The sequence below is a fragment of the Pelobates fuscus genome, chromosome 2 (assembly GCF_036172605.1).
Source record: "Pelobates fuscus isolate aPelFus1 chromosome 2, aPelFus1.pri, whole genome shotgun sequence".
NCBI classification, from domain to species: Eukaryota; Metazoa; Chordata; class Amphibia; order Anura; family Pelobatidae; genus Pelobates; species Pelobates fuscus.
This window is the reverse complement of record NC_086318.1, coordinates 82,617,920-82,636,233: the sequence shown is the minus strand read 5'-3', so window position 1 is coordinate 82,636,233 and position 18,314 is coordinate 82,617,920. Positions and strand designations below refer to the sequence as shown.

The 18,314-nt window shown below is 40.0% G+C and overlaps 1 protein-coding gene across 1 annotated transcript in view; it reads right to left on the bottom strand.

Moving 5' to 3' along the window:
- LOC134585529 (vertebrate ancient opsin-like) overlaps positions 1 to 18,314 on the bottom strand; it is a 108,162-nt gene that overhangs the window by 67,347 nt on the left and 22,501 nt on the right. The window contains exon 2 of the mRNA XM_063440953.1: positions 9,410 to 9,738. Within this exon, the coding sequence (XP_063297023.1) occupies positions 9,410 to 9,738 (329 nt within the window). The remainder of the gene's footprint in view (positions 1 to 9,409; positions 9,739 to 18,314) is intronic.

The window sequence follows — 18,314 nt, the reverse complement described above, 5'->3', positions numbered from 1 at the left end:
AAAAATATTTATTTTAAATGTGAAGCTTAACCAATTGTTAAAACAGATATGAGTGGTGGCACTGGGCAAGTAGGCACAGTATCCAATGTGAACCTCACACAGAAGCTGGCAGGCAGGCAACTGCTCTTCTATTACAGTGGAAACAAAATTTTGGTTGTAAAAGCACGCTATAGAGACACAAGATATGAGTGGCAACTGTCAAAGCACGCTGGCAGGGTTGTGCAGGGCACACGTTGAAGGAAGGCCTGACAGAGCCGCTTGAAGGACACTGACTGTCTGCTATTAGCTTACACTGGAAACCTTTTTTCTTTGTAAAAGCACGCTAAAGAGACACCAGATATGATTGGCAACTGTCAAAGCACGCTGGCACAGGTCTGCAGAGCACACGCTGAAATAGGCCTGACACCCAGACGCTTGCAGACAACTAACTGCTCTTCTATTACAGTGAAAAAAAAATATTTATTTTAAATGTAAAGCTTAACCAATTGTTAAAACAGATATGAGTGGTGGCACTGGGCTAGTGGGCACAGTATCTAATGTGAACCTCACACAGAAGCTGGCAGGCAGGCAGGCAACTGCTCTTCTATTACAGTGGAAACAAAATTTTGGTTGTAAAAGCACGCTATAGAGACACAAGATATGAGTGGCAACTGTCAAAGCACGCTGGCAGGGTTGTGCAGGCCTACACGATGAAGGAAGTCTGACAGAGCCGCTTGAAGGGCACTGACTGTCTGCTATTAGCTTACACTGGAAACCTTTTTTCTTTGTAAAAGCACGCTAAAGAGACACCAGATATGATTGGCAACTGTCAAAGCACGCTGGCACAGGTCTGCAGAGCACACGCTGAAGTAGGCCTGACACCCAGACGCTTGCAGACAACTAACTGATCTTCTATTACAGTGAAAAAAAATGATTTCTTTAAAATCTAAAGCTTAAGCTATTGTTAAAACAGATATGAGTGGTGGCACTGACTGTGCAAATGGGCAAGGCATCCAACCTGACACAGAAGCTGGCAGGCAGGCAACTGCTCTTCTATTACAGTGAAAAAAAATTATTTATTTTAAATCTAAAGTTTAACCAATTGTTAAAACAGATATGAGTGGTGGCACTGGGCTAGTGGGCACAGTATCCAATGTGAACCTCACACAGAAGCTGGCAGGCAGGCAACTGCTCTTCTATTACAGTGGAAACAAAATTTTGGTTGTAAAAGCACGCTATAGAGACACAAGATATGAGTGGCAACTGTCAAAGCACGCTGGCAGGGTTGTGCAGGGCACACGCTGAAGGAAGGCCTGACAGAGCCGCTTGAAGGACACTGACTGTCTGCTATTAGCTTACACTGGAAACCTTTTTTCTTTGTAAAAGCACGCTAAAGAGACACCAGATATGATTGGCAACGGTCAAAGCACGCTGGCACAGGTCTACAGAGCACACGCTGAAGTAGGCCTGACACCCAGACGCTTGCAGACAACTAACTGATCTTCTATTACAGTGAAAAAAAATTATTTCTTTAAAATCTAAAGCTTAACCAATTGTTAAAACAGATATGAGTGGTGGCACTGGGCAAGTAGGCACAGTATCCAATGTGAACCTCACACAGAAGCTGGCAGGCAGGCAACTGCTCTTCTATTACAGTGGAAACAAAATTTTGGTTGTAAAAGCACGCTATAGAGACACCAGATATGATTGGCAACTGTCAAAGCACGCTGGCACAGGTCTGCAGAGCACACGCTGAAGTAGGCCTGACACCCAGATGCTTGCAGACAACTAACTGATCTTCTATTACAGTGAAAAAAAATGATTTCTTTAAAATCTAAAGCTTAAGCTATTGTTAAAACAGATATGAGTGGTGGCACTGACTGTGCAAATGGGCAAGGCATCCAACCTGACACAGAAGCTGGCAGGCAGGCAGGCAGGCAACTGTTCTTCTATTACAGTGAAAAAAAATTATTTATTTTAAATCTAAAGCTTAACCAATTGTTAAAACAGATATGAGTGGTGGCACTGGGCTAGTGGGCACAGTATCCAATGTGAACCTCACACAGAAGCTGGCAGGCAGGCAACTGCTCTTCTATTACAGTGAAAAAAAATATTTATTTTAAATGTAAAGCTTAACCTATTGTTAAAACAGATATGAGTGGTGGCACTGGGCAAATAGGCACAGTATCCAATGTGAACCTCACACAGAAGCTGGCAGGCAGGCACCTGCAATTACATTACACAGGAAAAAAAAAAAAAGCAGCCTGATGTTATAGCCCTAAAAAGGGCTTTTTGGGGTGCTGTCCTTACAGCAGAGATCAGATGAGTCCTTCAGGATTGTAGTGGACACTGAATACCCTAGCCTAGCTATCAATTTCCCTATCTAATCAGCAGCAGCTAAACTTTCCCTCCTCTCACTAAGCATGCATCTTCCGAATGAATCGAAAATGGATGCTGGGAGGGAGGTTGGAGGGTGTGGAAGGGAGGGAGTGCTGCTGATTGGCTGTAATGTGTCTGCTGACCGAGAGGCACAGGGTCAAAGTTTGCCCAATGATGACGAATAGGGGGCGGATCGAACTGCGCATGTGTCCGCCCGCCGCGGCGAACGCGAACACGCTAATTTCGCCGGGAACTGTTCGCCGGCGGACAGTTCGGTACATCACTACTTGTTATCCTTTAAGTGTTATAACTCCCCTGTTCTCTTAGGACTTAATAAGTCGGCATGCTTGTCATCTGTCTCTCTCTCAATTTCCTGTGTGTTGTTCTGCTTTTAAAAATGTATGTTCTTCTTCTAGTCTTGTATATCAATTATAGTGGAGTTTAAAACAGCATTCATTTCCTATCAGTTTCTGAGAACAGGGTTGAGAGAGCAGTTGCAATTGGTCTGAGTAGATAGACTTGCCAAGTTTTCGGTGCTTTAGCAGTTAGTACAGAAGAGACGCATATCTGGTGGTTACCAGTTTTTAGGTCTAGATCTTGCTAGAGTTACTATCAGCTATATTGATTCCAGGTTCTGTATCTGGCTGTATAATATAGGCTTTTGTTGCCAGACAGACATGTCTTCTCTGATAAAAGTAAGATGGTCCATGTACCTCAATCTACTAGTATATATGGTGGAGCAAATACTGCCAACATCCAATAAATGTATAGTTATTTTGTCAATAAGCATGGTTTCCAGTGCACATCTAATATTTGGACACTGAGGAACCAACACATTTTGAGTTATGAGGATGGACTTATATCATGGCAATTTCATCAACATTAAGTATAGATAAAATATGTGTCTTTAAATAATACTATACATTATATCTATGTATTGGATGATGCTAATGTGAATCAGATCTATCACGGAGCAGTTCCGATCATTTTGGCATCCAAACCGAACATACATTATCAGAGTAGATTTGTTATCATACAGAATAAATCCATTTTGGTTTTAGAATAGTATACTTTTCATTAACAGTGACATTTAACATTGTAAATAGAAGTAAATGACAAGTGACAACATGTGTTTACCAACAATCTTATGCTATCAAATTGTTTTATGTAACAAATTATCCTATCACTAAACACAGAAAAAATATGCTCAGCTCTTTCAGACTAATTACCCTTCCTCTCACAATCAGGTATATAAAGCTGATTTTGACAATTTCCATAATGATCTCTATTGTATAAAATTAGTGTTGGAAGAGTAATCAACAAATTCATGCAGTGAAGAGTATTTTTTATTACATTTTCTGAATCCAATTATGTATGAATTAATATCACCAGAAGCAATTTTTCCTTATTTTTAAAATAATTTAATTATTCTTTATGTAGCCATATATCAAACGTTATTTAAAGAAGAGGAGTCAAATTGGAGAGAAGGAACATTGGAAGAGCTTCCTAAAATATTTTTCTTGCTATTGCTTCACACTGTACACAGTTAATAGCTTGTGTGAAGTGACACTAACAAAACAGTGACTGCATCTCACTTGAAGATCAGTTTAAGATCTCAGAGGTCAATTCATTTATATGCAGGCATAAAAGAATTAAAACTCGCTGCATCTAATGTTGCCAACCCAGGCCTCAATTTCAGACAGTTGTCTTTAAGTCTATCTCATGGAAAAGCTCTAGCTTCGAATGAGACAGTTGCCTCACTCTGCTTGCTGAAAAAAGCAGGTAAATATGATTTATTTGCTTCATATTTACCTGCTTATTCTTTCTTATGATTTCAACACCAACAACAGGTGGTACACTGATCTAACCAATCAGTGCCCTATCCCTAGGAATGCTGGAAAAGTTCATTGTGCATGCTTGACACTCTTTAGTTTTAATATTTGTTGAAAAGTGTTTTCTTGCTAGTTTAGAAATATTATTGTCAAGTGCTGCATGTCTCTTAAATATTGTTGGATAAGCTTTCCAAATAGATTTAATATTTTTGGGTAAGCTTTTAAAATATTTTTTCAAACACATTAAAATATAAAAAAAATATATAATATTTATATTAAAAAAATCAACATATCAAAAAATAACACAAAATTAAAAATATGGCATAATCAAATTAAATCATTTTAATAGTTTATATAAAAATATTAACTCATTTGGAAAGCTTATCCAGCAATATTAAATAGATTGTATGATCGATGTACTGTAATGTGGTACATGAGCAGAACTGACAGGTCAACCACTAAGGAAAATCAATTAATTTATCACATAAGACTTCCCATAAGAAACACTGTGATGAATCAGTTTTACAAACTGCCATATGGCACAATTTATATGCCTACCAATAACATGTAGGATTTACACAGTCCAGCAGGAAACACAAACAATTTTTCAACTCTAGTTGAAACCAGTATAGTGTGATAGAACAATCAGATATATGTAAATCACAGTGGCAGTTTTTGAACAATAAGATATCAATAGGTAGTAAAAAAAAAATCAAGGGGTTAATTTTGTAACTTGTGCAATAAAACAGCCTAAATGATAAAGATTTGCAGGCTTGATGTAGTCTAGAAAACAAGGCAAGCAGCATAGAAATTGGTAATTAAATAAATAAAAACCCAGACCATCATTAACCAAGGGGGATCCTGTAAAATACCACATTTGCTTGATTATAAGACAACCCTGATTATGAGAAGACCACCTCAAATTTTGGATCTTGTTTAAAAAAAAAAAAATCCTGAATATACACTGTGTGCAGAATTATTAGGCAAATTAGTATTTTGACCACATCATCCTCTTTATGCATGTTGTCTTACTCCAAGCTGTATAGGCTCGAAAGCCTACTACCAATTAAGCATATTAGGTGATGTGCATCTCTGTAATGAGAAGGGGTGTGGTCTAATGACATCAACACCCTATATCAGGTGTGCATAATTATTAGGCAACTTCCTTTCCTTTGGTAAAATGGGTCAAAAGAAGGACTTGACAGGCTCAGAAAAGTCAAAAATAGTGAGATATCTTGCAGAGGGATGCAGCACTCTTAAAATTGCAAAGCTTCTGAAGCGTGATCATCGAACAATCAAGCGTTTCATTCAAAATAGTCAACAGGGTCGCAAGAAGCGTGTGGAGAAACCAAGGCGCAAAATAACTGCCCATGAACTGAGAAAAGTCAAGCGTGCAGCTGCCAAGGTGTCACTTGCCACCAGTTTGGCCATATTTCAGAGCTGCAACATCACTGGAGTGCCCGAAAGCACAAGGTGTGCAATACTCAGAGACATGGCCAAGGTAAGAAAGGCTGAAAGACGACCACCACTGAACAAGACACACAAGCTGAAACGTCAAGACTGGGCCAAGAAATATCTCAAGACTGATTTTTCTAAGGTTTTATGGACTGATGAAATTAGAGTGAGTCTTGATGGGCCAGATGGATGGATTGGTAAAGGGCAGAGAGCTCCAGTCCGACTCAGACGCCAGCAAGGTGGAGGTGGAGTACTGGTTTGGGCTGGTATCATCAAAGATGAGCTTGTGGGGCCTTTTCGGGTTGAGGATGGAGTCAAGCTCAACTCCCAGTTTCTGGAAGACACCTTCTTCAAGCAGTGGTACAGGAAGAAGTCTGCATCCTTCAAGAAAAACATGATTTTCATGCAGGACAATGCTCCATCACACGCGTCCAAGTACTCCACAGCGTGGCTGGCAAGAAAGGGTATAAAAGAAGAAAATCTAATGACATGGCCTCCTTGTTCACCTGATCTGAACCCCATTGAGAACCTGTGGTCCATCATCAAATGTGAGATTTACAAGGAGGGAAAACAGTACACCTCTCTGAACAGTGTCTGGGAGGCTGTGGTTGCTGCTGCACGCAATGTTGATGGTGAACAGATCAAAACACTGACAGAATCCATGGATGGCAGGCTTTTGAGTGTCCTTGCAAAGAAATGTGGCTATATTGGTCACTGATTTGTTTTTGTTATGTTTTTGAATGTAAGAAATGTATATTTGTGAATGTTGAGATGTTATATTGGTTTCACTGGTAAAAATAAATAATTGAAATGGGTATATATTTGTTTTTTGTTAAGTTGCCTAATAATTATGCACAGTAATAGTCACCTGCACACACAGATATCCCCCTAAAATAGCTCTAACTAAAAACAAACTAAAAACTACTTCCAAAAATATTCAGCTTTGATATTAAAGAGTTTTTTGGGTTCATTGAGAACATGGTTGTTGTTCAATAATAAAATTAATCCTCAAAAATACAACTTGCCTAATAATTCTGCACTCCCTGTAATATCAAATACACAATAACACAGATACACAGACACACACACACTGACACACAAGAAGATACCAAATCACACATAATGACACACATGTATATACACAGTCACACAGATACAGACACATGCACACATACATACACACATGCACACATACATACACACAGTACACACAGATGCACACATATGCATACATACATACATACACACAGTTAGATACACAAACACATAGATACACAGGCACATACAGACACACACACAGATACAGATACAGATACACAGACACACATATAGACATACATGCACACAGACACACATATGCACACAGACACATACAAACACACGGATAGATAAACAGATACAAAGTCATACATAATGACACAAACGCAAATACACAGACATATACAGACACACACACACATATGCACACATATGGGGTGTCTCACTGGTGTACAGCTTACGGGTAATTTGTTTATCCTGGTCCCTATTAGTGTGTGTTTGTTTTTTTTATTTCTTAATGCTACAGAGTTATGCTACCTAGTTTGATATCCATTTGCCCCAGAACTAGTAATAAAATCAGTTTAACTACTTACTACCCTCATGCGTTGATGTCTATGCAGCTGCCCCATCTACCCAGGTGAGATCCTCAGCCAATCTAATTTTCAAGTTGTTTTGGAGACGATATAGTCCCTTTAATCTCAAACCCAGCTCCTCACTAATTTATTGGAATTGTTGCAGGCATAGATGGCTATTAAATAATTACAATAGAAATTGATTAAGGTCATGAACTCATGGTGAGGAGTTGAGGACTTTCTGCCATGAATGTTCCAATGGAGCCTACCACTCTCAGAGACCCAGAGTCTACTTCTAAGAACAATTTGCATAATGTTCCATTATAGTTCCATGCAAGCCACAATAACAAGAACATTAATCACAATTAGAAGTTATACAATCCAATAAATGTTACACGTGTAATGTCTTAATATAATAAGAGCCAGCACAATGTATGTATATTTGATTTTTAGAAAGATTCACATGTAGATTAATTCACGTGGTATATTAACACAAATGTAAATTCCATCTTTACCATGGTTATTTGACACAGCATTATTTATATAACATTGCTATAAGACAGTTTTATAAAATGTATACCTACACTCCAGGTGGCTCACCGAGGGATAAGCTATGTTTTTTTTAAGTATGATGTGCCGATTTCTGGCTTCAGGTAAGGTTTTAGAGATAATATAGAGCAAAGTAATTTAAGAACCCTTGCAGTAGCACTACATATTGTAATAGAAAGCTATCAGGAAACAGGCCAAGATATTATATGTTAGTGAGGACTAATCTATTAAACCTCCACCTGCTTTTCATTTTATCCTGAACACAGAAAACAAGTGATGTCTCTAGAGCGGAGAGCAGTGGCAGGTGTTTGATAAATTTGTACCAAGAGCAAATAGCCAACATGTGTTCTCTCATACAGTAATTTGGTTACTGCAACACGTCATTCCATTTTAACTTATGGTTTACTAAATGCTTAGTTTGTAAAACTACCGATATATATAACACATGATGAAAGGCAGACCCCAAGGAAATGTTGGAATTTTGGGATTTGGTGAGGAGTGCATGATCTAAATGAGACTACTTGCTGTGGGTGGTGTAAATCTCCAAACCAAATTAATATGGATCAACTTTATGATGCCTTCTTCTTCTTAGGCTTCCCATTAAATTTAATGTATAATGAGCTGTCTTGCACTATTATTAATATGTTTTAAATACAAGAAAAGTAGAAAAGTTTAAGGCGATTGCAGGGTCAGAAGTCAAAATTGTAAGAAGCAATATGAAGTTAAATAAAGAAAAAAATAAACAGTGTGTGTGGCAATGACTGTATCTGTCAGTGAGTGTATGTCGGCGCATGCATCAGTTAGTGCATGTGTCTGTCAGGAAGATAAATTAGGAGGGGAGGAGGTGCTCAAGTTTTTGTCATGCCTAGGGCAGCACAAAAATCAGAAAACATCACTGGTATATATATATAGTCTTTATGATGATTTCATGTGCTGCCTATCAGGGCATGGATGATATATACTAAGGAAAACACAGTGCATTTAGAGACACTACTTATATCCCTTTGTTAAACACCTTATAAAACATGATTTTTAGTAATAAAATTGCTCATTATTTTATGCATACACTGACGTTAAAAAGATTGTTTAGATGACCATGTATACAATAAGTTACAATGTAATTTTCACCTACTGTGAGACAAGATGGCTGTTCCCAGGATTCATATTGCTAATATTCAATTTTATATATGACAGGTAAAGAAAGACAGTGTTGATTTTTCAAACGTTTGAAAGATAATTGTTTGTAGTGTTTAGGGAATCATTTTTTTTTTTTTTTTTTTAAATGTGCGCATTGTAGTTTTACGAAACAGAGGGGAGTTTATTGTAAACGGCTAACGTCAGTAGGAACTTTCATTTCAATATATTAAAGGCTTTCTTATCCAAGCAGATGCTACATTTAGGCTGATAAAACATAAGCTGCAAAGCTAAATTTTCAGTGCAACAGATGTCAAAACAGCTACAGCAGTGTCTCATGTGCAACAGGCATAGAATTACTTCACTGCTCCCATGTTAAATTAAAAATATGTAAAGTACACTTATAACACACAGAGAGGACTAGTGGTGTACAGAGACGTCTTTGATTGTAGTTATCCTAAAATGTCTCACCTGTTTGATGGCAACAAGTAACTTCCCATAGCAGTAGACGATGACAGCGAAAGGAAGGGCCAAGCAGAAGACAAAGAGGCACACAATATATGATGTGTTAACGGCATCTTGAGAGTGCCAGTTCACGGAGCAGGTGGTTCCGGGTCCTTCTGGTCCATAGCTGCTCCAGCCAAAAAGTGGAGGAATAGTCCAGCATAATGAGTAAACCCAAGAAACCAGGATTCCCACCCAAGCTTTCTTGTAGTTTGTGACATCTGCTTCTGTGCTGCCTAACATAGTGCAGTATCGCTCATACGACAGAACAGCCAAGGACACAAGAGAAACTGTTCCTAAGGAGAGAGAGAGAGGAAAAGATGGCACCATGAACTGTGAATTCGGTGGTAAAGACCGTAAGATAGACATAATGGTCTGTACGTGGAAGCAGAATAATGAGTAATAGGAAGTGTCTTATTTGTTTTTTAATAAATTCAATGCAATCCTGCCTAGCCACATTACATAATAAATTACATTACATAGACAACTTCCTCTGTCTATCACTCGTTTCCTGTTTGACACCTGGGTGGGATCATCTACTCTGCCTAAATAGACTGCAGGAGTGCTATTCTGGGAATCGTATTTTATATCAGCCAGCTCTTGTGAACATCAGTTTTCTGATGTAAAAAGAAAAAAAATAATGTTGTTTTCTATCTTCATCCTCGCTACCACTTGTAGAGATCCAGGGCTAAAGAAACACACATTCCACCCGGGGCTACAGCCCCCAAGGTCAAACTAGCAACGTCTCAGAATTGCATTATATTTAAATGTAGCATAGTTATCAAAGACTAAATCCTCACATGTTTGTTTTCCTAAAAGATGAACTTTAAGAGTTCCTACTATTTTTTTTTTTTTCATATTGATATGGAGAAATTGTATTTATATAATAACTGCTTAACACACCCGATCTTGAGCAGTGTCTGTCATTTCTATTCACAATCCTTAAATTATCACCCACATAAAGTTAGGTATGAAAACATAACCACGTTACATCCTTCATTTTGTATAAAATTCTTGTTGTTCAAAGCTCTTTCAATCAGAGCTGGAGGACAAATTGTTGATAACAAACAATATTAGATACAAGCACATTGTAACACATTGTTCACTATAAAAAGAAAATCTGGAAGACTGTTGATGTAATACTCTCAGAGAGATCTTTCAATTGATTTATTTTATTTTATAATAATTTAGTAGATATACCCACAATGGAAACATGCATGCATGTAATTATCAAGGAAAAAGTTACTTGCACGCTATCCCAAATCCCTGCGCACATTTAAATAACTGGAGGTTTTTTTAGTATCACTCCAATGGCCATTAAAGTGTAAGCTCTCCTGCCATGTTGCTCGCAGGGATTTATTTTGTATGTTTGCATTTGCTTTTGTATTACACAGCCAGGGCCGTCCTTAGGCCTTTAAGCGCCCCGTGCAAACAAAATTTCACAGCGCCCCTCCTTGGTCATACCCCTTAATTTATGTGTAGTGTGTGTAAAGGAGTGTAATGTTTGAATAGGGGATTTATTAAATGCATGCGACCGGCGTTATGGCTGTAAGTAATATGTATGCTATGTGCTGGCTGTGTGTGATATTTGTAATGCTTGTATTATTGGACCAATTGAGTGCCATAAGATAAAATTTAAATTTAACTTTTATTAGACAGGTTAAAAACTATATATATATATATATATATATATATACACACTATGTACAAGCCAAAATTATATATAAACCTATGTACAAGCGAGAATTGTATATAATAGCAAGGTTATAACCACTGCAATTTGGTAATAGATATAGCGTAGTAGTGATATATTAGATCTGTGTATGAAGCAGGTAAAGTATAGTAAACAAACCACGCAGTATAGTTGTAACTACTGCATATAATAGTTGGTGCAGCGTTATGCTAACGTTCTTGTACAATGTGATACATATAAGTAACAATTATGTAGCCAAATCAGAGGATCTGTTCAGAAGTTCAGTGTGCCTCTGGTGACACAGACCTGCAACAAGTCAATGTTGCAATTGTGGTCTGCTGTAGTATTAAGCTATCATATATTGCTATACAGTGAACGTAACAGACACTGACGTGATCAAAAATAAAAATGAAAAAACCTCTAAGTATCGCCAATAGGGTCAAATGGCTGATATACGGGAGTACTGAAAGGGGTCTAATTCATGGATTTTCGGTGGGCTGTATAGTGATGCCCCATGAGCAAAAAATAGTAAATAGCTAAGATAACGGTTCACAATTCGTCACCGCTATTCAGAGAGTCTAAGAGGGGAATAAAACCACCGCCCATAAATCACCCACAGAGCAAGGTAGCATATATAGGGGACATCGGTGATTCTTGGCTACCTTGCTCTGTGGGCTTGAGATCGTTTGCGCCCACATTACCCTCCGAATCCCGTTATTGAATACTGTCAGTACAGGGTGATTTATGGGCGATGCTACCTTGCTCTGTGGGCTTGAGATCATTTGCGCCCACATTACCCTCCGAATCCCGTTATTGTGGGCTTGACATCGTGGGCTTGAGATCGTGGGCTTGAAATTGTGGGCTTGAGTATTGTGGGCTTGAGATCGTTTGCGCCCACATTACCCTCCGAATCCCGTTATTGATTCGCCCATAAATCACCCTGTACTGACAGTATTCAATAACGGGATTCGGAGGGTAATGTGGGTGCAAACGATCTCAAGCCCACAGAGCAAGGTAGCATCGCCCATAAATCACCCTGTACTGACAGTATTCAATAACGGGATTCGGAGGGTAATGTGGGCGCAAACGATCTCAAGCCCACAGAGCAAGGTAGCCAAGAATCACCGATGTCCCCTATATATGCTACCTTGCTCTGTGGGCTTGAGATAGTTTGCGCCCACATTACCCTCCGAATCCCGTTATTGAATACTGTCAGTACAGGGTGATTTATGGGCGATGGTTTTATTCCCCTCTTAGACTCTCTGAATAGCGGTGACGAATTGTGAACCGTTATCTTAGCTATTTGCTATTTTTTGCTCATGGGCCATCACTATACAGCCCACCGAAAATCCATGAATTAGACCCTTTTCAGTACTCCCGTATATCAGCCATTTGACCCTATTGGCGATAGTTAGAGGTTTTTTTCATTTTTATTTTTGATCACGTCAGTGTCTGTTACGTTCACTGTATAGCAATATATGATAGCTTAATACTACAGCAGACTACAATTGCAACATTGACTTGTTGCAGGTCTGTGTCACCAGAGGCACACTGAAAACTTCTGAACAGGTCCTCTGATTTGGCTACATAATTGTTACTTATATGTATCACATTGTACAAGAACGTTAGCATAACGCTGCACCAACTATTATATGCAGTAGTTACAACTACACTGCGTGGTTTGTTTACTATACTTTACCTGCTTCATACACAGATCTAATATATCACTACTACGCTATATCTATTACCAAATTGCAGTGGTTATAACCTTGCTATTATATACAATTCTCGCTTGTACATAGGTTCATATATAATTTTGGCTTGTACATAGTGTGTATATATATATATATATATATATATTAACCTATCTAATAAAAGTAAAATTTTAATTTTATCTTAGGGCACTCAATTGGTCCATGTTCGTTATTACTACCTTGGTAGTCTTTGTGGGTTAACCCCACTTTAGAGTGTTTCCCTAAATGCTTCCATCTCCCTCCTTTTTTCTGCGTGTATTATTGGCTGTGTGTGATATATGTATGCATATATTTCACTAACTGTGTGTGATATTTGTTCTGCGTTTATTGGATGGGTGTGATGGGTATTTAATTCAGATAAAAATATGCATGTAGGCCCATGTGTGAATGCAAGTGTGTATTTTTGCAGATTCACATGAACACAGTACCACAGTCAGATGCACACAGTTATACACATACACTGTCAAATATAGCCATATGTACACAGTCTCGGGCACATAGTCACACACAGTTACAGGTATATAATCAAACACACAGTTACAAACAGTCACACACAGGTACATGCAGACAGTGACACACACTCACAGGTACAGGCAGATAGGGACAAATATAAAAGAAAATGGTATAGGCTATATACCAACAAGTGGAGTGCTATTACAATATGGATAGTAAAGGTGTACACTCACCCCATTCAAGACAGTGACAATCTGGAAGTATATGCTTGAGTATGCATAAAAAGGGAAATACAAGGAAAAACAATATATAGTGCAGATGGTTTTCAAATGGAAATGAGTGATAGTAGAAAATTATTGAACCACTCACATGGACTGGAGCCTATATGGTGTTGGCTCCGTAAATAAATAATTTTTGCTTTTTGGGCAGCAACACACCTCTTGTCCCGAATGATATTCCTCCAGGGATATAAAACAAGAAAGAGACAAAACACCTGAGTAGTACTGTATGAAGACGTAAATATAGTCTTGGTGGTAATGGTTATGTTCACCTTTAACAGAGCCCTGGATTCCTGGCTCTGAGGTTGATTGACAGTGTGCTACTTTTGTTGGGATAGTACTCCCCAAATGTGGTTCCTGACAGCTAGAAAGGACTTGTAGGACTAATTAGTGTAAAATATTAAAAATAATTTATTAGTGATAAATTAAAACAGAAATAGTATTTCTTCTATAAAATAAAAAAGTCTGAATAAAAAAGTCCAAATGTAAAGTCCAAATTTCAGCTGTCTTCAATAAGACCCCCATAGACATTTTATTTATTTTTCTAGCTTTTTAATGTGGTTAGCAAGCACTGGTCAGCCACCTAATAATTAACACTTGCTCCACCAGGTGTTTTCTTTTTAACTATATCCCTCCTGGCTGCTAACTCTGCCAGAGGGCAAATAATTCCCATTTCTTTTTTTTTTGTTTAAAATCCAGGTCTGTAATTGAAGCATTTGGACGCTATTCAATAATGTCTTGATTTTGCAATTCAGGCCCAGAATATGCCTGGATTCGGTCTGGATTTCGGCCTGCTGAAACCCAGACCAAATTCAGTTATGTTCTAGCCTGAATTGCAAAATACAGAGATTGTTGAATAGCGTGATTTTGCAGTCTGAATTGCCCCATAATCATCCAAATGATTTTGCCCTAATCAGTACGGGGCCATCTTTGACAGAGTGATTGAGGTGACTGTGTGAGAGGCGAGTGTGACAAGATGACTGTGCGTGGGGTGACTGTAACAGTTTACTGTATGTTGGGGTGTGGCTGTGTCAATCTGACAGGTGTCATGACATGTTCATTCTGTGCATATTGGCCGACTGACGTCAGCACACAATGCCTTTGAGATGCACTAGAAAAATCAATTACTCGTCAGTCTATTGATAAGCGAGTCAATTTGCTTGGTAGATATTAACACAGTGATTTGTTTGTCCCTATATTGACAGGCATTTGATTTATGTAGCTCAGCTGAAAGGGATTGTGCACAAGTCTATTATTAGTTCTTTTAAGGATTGCTTCCTTGCAATCTTCCTCTATCGCTCTTCCCTATCCATAATATCACCTCACTCATCACTTGGAGCTCCATATCTCCAAACTATCATGATCAAGGGTCATTAGAAGCCAATTTCTGCTCTCGTTCTGCTGTCACTTCCACTAGGTGGCTGAACATTCGTTATATAATCCTTGTTTCTTAATATTAGATGAGGCTAGTGGTGACCCCATTTGGACAGCGTCCTCATTATTTTTAGATATCTTTTGTGTGGTTCCCTGACAAAGGCCTCTATTACTTCTTGTTCTTTTACCTGAATTTCAGGGAATTCAAAGTGGATTCCAAAATTTAGGCCAAAACAGCTCAATTACAAAAATTTTGCATTTAATTTAAATTCCCAGCAATACTTACTTTTTCAAATTATGACAAAGGCCACATGGCATAGTCAAAACGATGTCACTTTCCTTGGAACAATTAAAGTCCTTGGAACAATTAAAGTATACTTCTGTGCCCGGACTCCCTTTTGGAATTATTACTAGAGGGTGTGGTACCGTTCCGGTTTGTGAGAGCATGTTGGATATTAATGGATGTGTATGAATGATTACGTCTATAATTTGGGGCTTAGTGAATAAAACCTTGAGACTTAAAAAAGTAACTCATGTAAAATGTATTCAGTTCGCAGCCCAGATTGCTCAGATAGCCATGTGGCACTCAACACCGGGAGACCGCAGATGGGCAGACCTGGAGGCCGGCATTATGGGAGCAGACCTACCCCAATTTTATATATGGCTACCGAAAGAACACAGGGCCCTACTACGCACCCAATGCCCCGCAATCTTAAATTTCCTATGGGTCTGGGACGCCACAGCTTTAAAATATAAACTGACAACCTCACCCTCCCCACTGATGCCAGTCCTGAGAAACAGGGCATTCCCACCAGGAATGTGCGCCAGGGACTTTAAAAACATAGAGGGGTCGGGCTTACAGAGAGCGATCCACCTGTACGAGGGCGACCAGATACTATCATTCAAAACCCTGGCAGAAAGGACCAGGCTAACACCCTCATATTTCTTTTAATACATGCAGATCAGGGATTTCGCACAACACAAATTAGCAAAAACTGCAGCACAAACTAAACCAACGGGCTTTGAGAAAATGTGTCTCAAGGAAAACACAAATCTTTACCCACACCTAAGCTCCAATAACACCGACTGGGGGGACCTACATTACACCACTCAATGGGAATCAGATCTAGGAGAGGTCTTAGAGGGCACAAATTGGAGAGACATCTGGGATGCAAATAAGGCCACCTCAATATGTGTTACACAACAGGAGCAGGCATACAAAACCATGTTTAGATGGTATACCACCCCAGTGAAGTTATATCACATGCGCAAAACCCCAGACGATCTGTGCTGGAGGGGCTGTGGACACAAAGGGACATATAAACACGTGTGGTGGGACTACCCGAAAGCACAAGCCTTTTGGAGAGAAGTAGGGAGCCTATTAGACAAAGTGTCCCAAAGAAGGGTGGGCATAGATCCATGGGTGTGTCTGCTATCCAGGTCACTCGATGAATGGTCAGGAAGGGACCAAAAACTCCTACGTAAAATCACCCTAGCAGCTAGACTCACCATTGCACAGGCATGGCTTAAACCCGAAATCCCCCAGATCAATATGGTAATACATAAAATAAGGGATATCCACGTCATGGACCTGGTGAGAGGCACCTTGAAAGCATATGAAAAGGTCTGGGAACCCTGGAAGGCCAGCAATAGAGAGAGCTGAGGTAAGATCAGGAAATGGGGCACCGCCAGCACTTACCAAACCCGAACGTAATTCAGACGAAACTCCGATCTCCGCTGTAGCGGAGTAGAGGTATGATCCAAGGTATCTCCGCTGGTAGACAGGAACAGCAATCTAAAACAAAGGACCCGACAGGTAGCGTAGTTACAATCCCTTCCCTCCAAGAACTAGACGACACATAGCTTGGAGGTCAACTGTCAGCTTTATTCACACATTGGCTTTTATGTCTTTTTCCCATGCAAGGGAGGTAACTTAAAGTATCCAATCACATCGTGGTCACCTCCTCTCCCTCTCCTCCCCTTAGATTAGCAGTTAAACTCATTAGTGAGAACAGAGTTTTCCCCAGTTTCTGGATGTCCCCTAAATACAGGGGGTACGGTGACAAATAAGGGGTCCCCTGGTAGGTCTGTTCTGGGTGAGCAACATACTCAAAATTCACCCAGATCAGACCAGGGGTTCGGGAGTTACAGACAGTTAAAGTTTTGACCGACCGCAGGGATTCGGTAGCCGAAAAAAGCTCCATGGATTCTGGCCCTGCGGTCGGTCTATTTCAGTGAATAAAAAGTACCGAACATTTTAGCCATCCGGCTCTAATTCTGCGTTCGGATGAATCCCCTAATCTGGGGGATTCATCCTACCGAATGGTTTTGAATCGTACGTTTCTGGGGTCCTGGAGGTCTGAGCGGTGTCTGGGTAGTCGAGCGTCCGATTTTAGTTCCAGACGCTCGACGACCAAACACCGCTGTTCGGGAGTTAAGATGGCCGCCGCCACGTGTGTGTTATGCGAACGGCGGCCACCCACGAACCCAATTACGGATCGTTGCAACATTGTTGCCTTCCATTAAGTGGAGGCACACGACCACAGCAGGGTGGTCTTTCATTCGGTACTTTAATCGGTTCCCGAACCGGCTAGGAGTTTCTGGTTCGGGGACCGATTATATTAACCTGCCGTTCAAATACAATGTAACCTTCAGTGACATGCAGTTCAAATACAATGTAACATTTCGGGTAACAGTCTCTTGTGGCTGCTTCTGCCACAATGCTCCCCCAGAACCAAGCCAGCATACACAGTCTGATCCCAACGGATCGGCTTGGGGATGTCTGGAGGAGTACCCACAGATCACTTGTCCAGTTCGGTCTGTCGAGATAACCCGTCTGCATTTCCATTGAGCTTCCCCGGGCGATATTGGATGTTAAAGTCAAATGGCTGCAGCGCCAAGCTCCAGCGCAGCAGCCTGGCATTGTCCCCTGACACCCGGTTCAGCCAGACCAGTGGGTTGTGATCTGTGAGCAGTGAGAAAGTTTGCCCATACAAATAGGGCTGCAGCTTCTTGAGGGCCCACACCACGGCAAGGCATTCCTTTTCGATGGTGGCGTAGCTTACTTCCCTGGGTAAAAGTTTTCTGCTGAGGTAAGCTACCGGATGTTCCCCGCCATCTGCTCCGATCTGGCTCAGTACTGCTCCCAATCCAAACATTGAAGCGTCTGTATGAACGAGAAAGCGTTTAGTTGGATCGGGGGCAGCTAACACAGGAGCATTAACCAGCGCATTTTTCAGGAGTTGGAATGCCTGTTCACACTCTGGGGCCCATACTACTAACTTGGGGAGATTCTTGCGGGTTAAGTCGGTAAGGGGCTT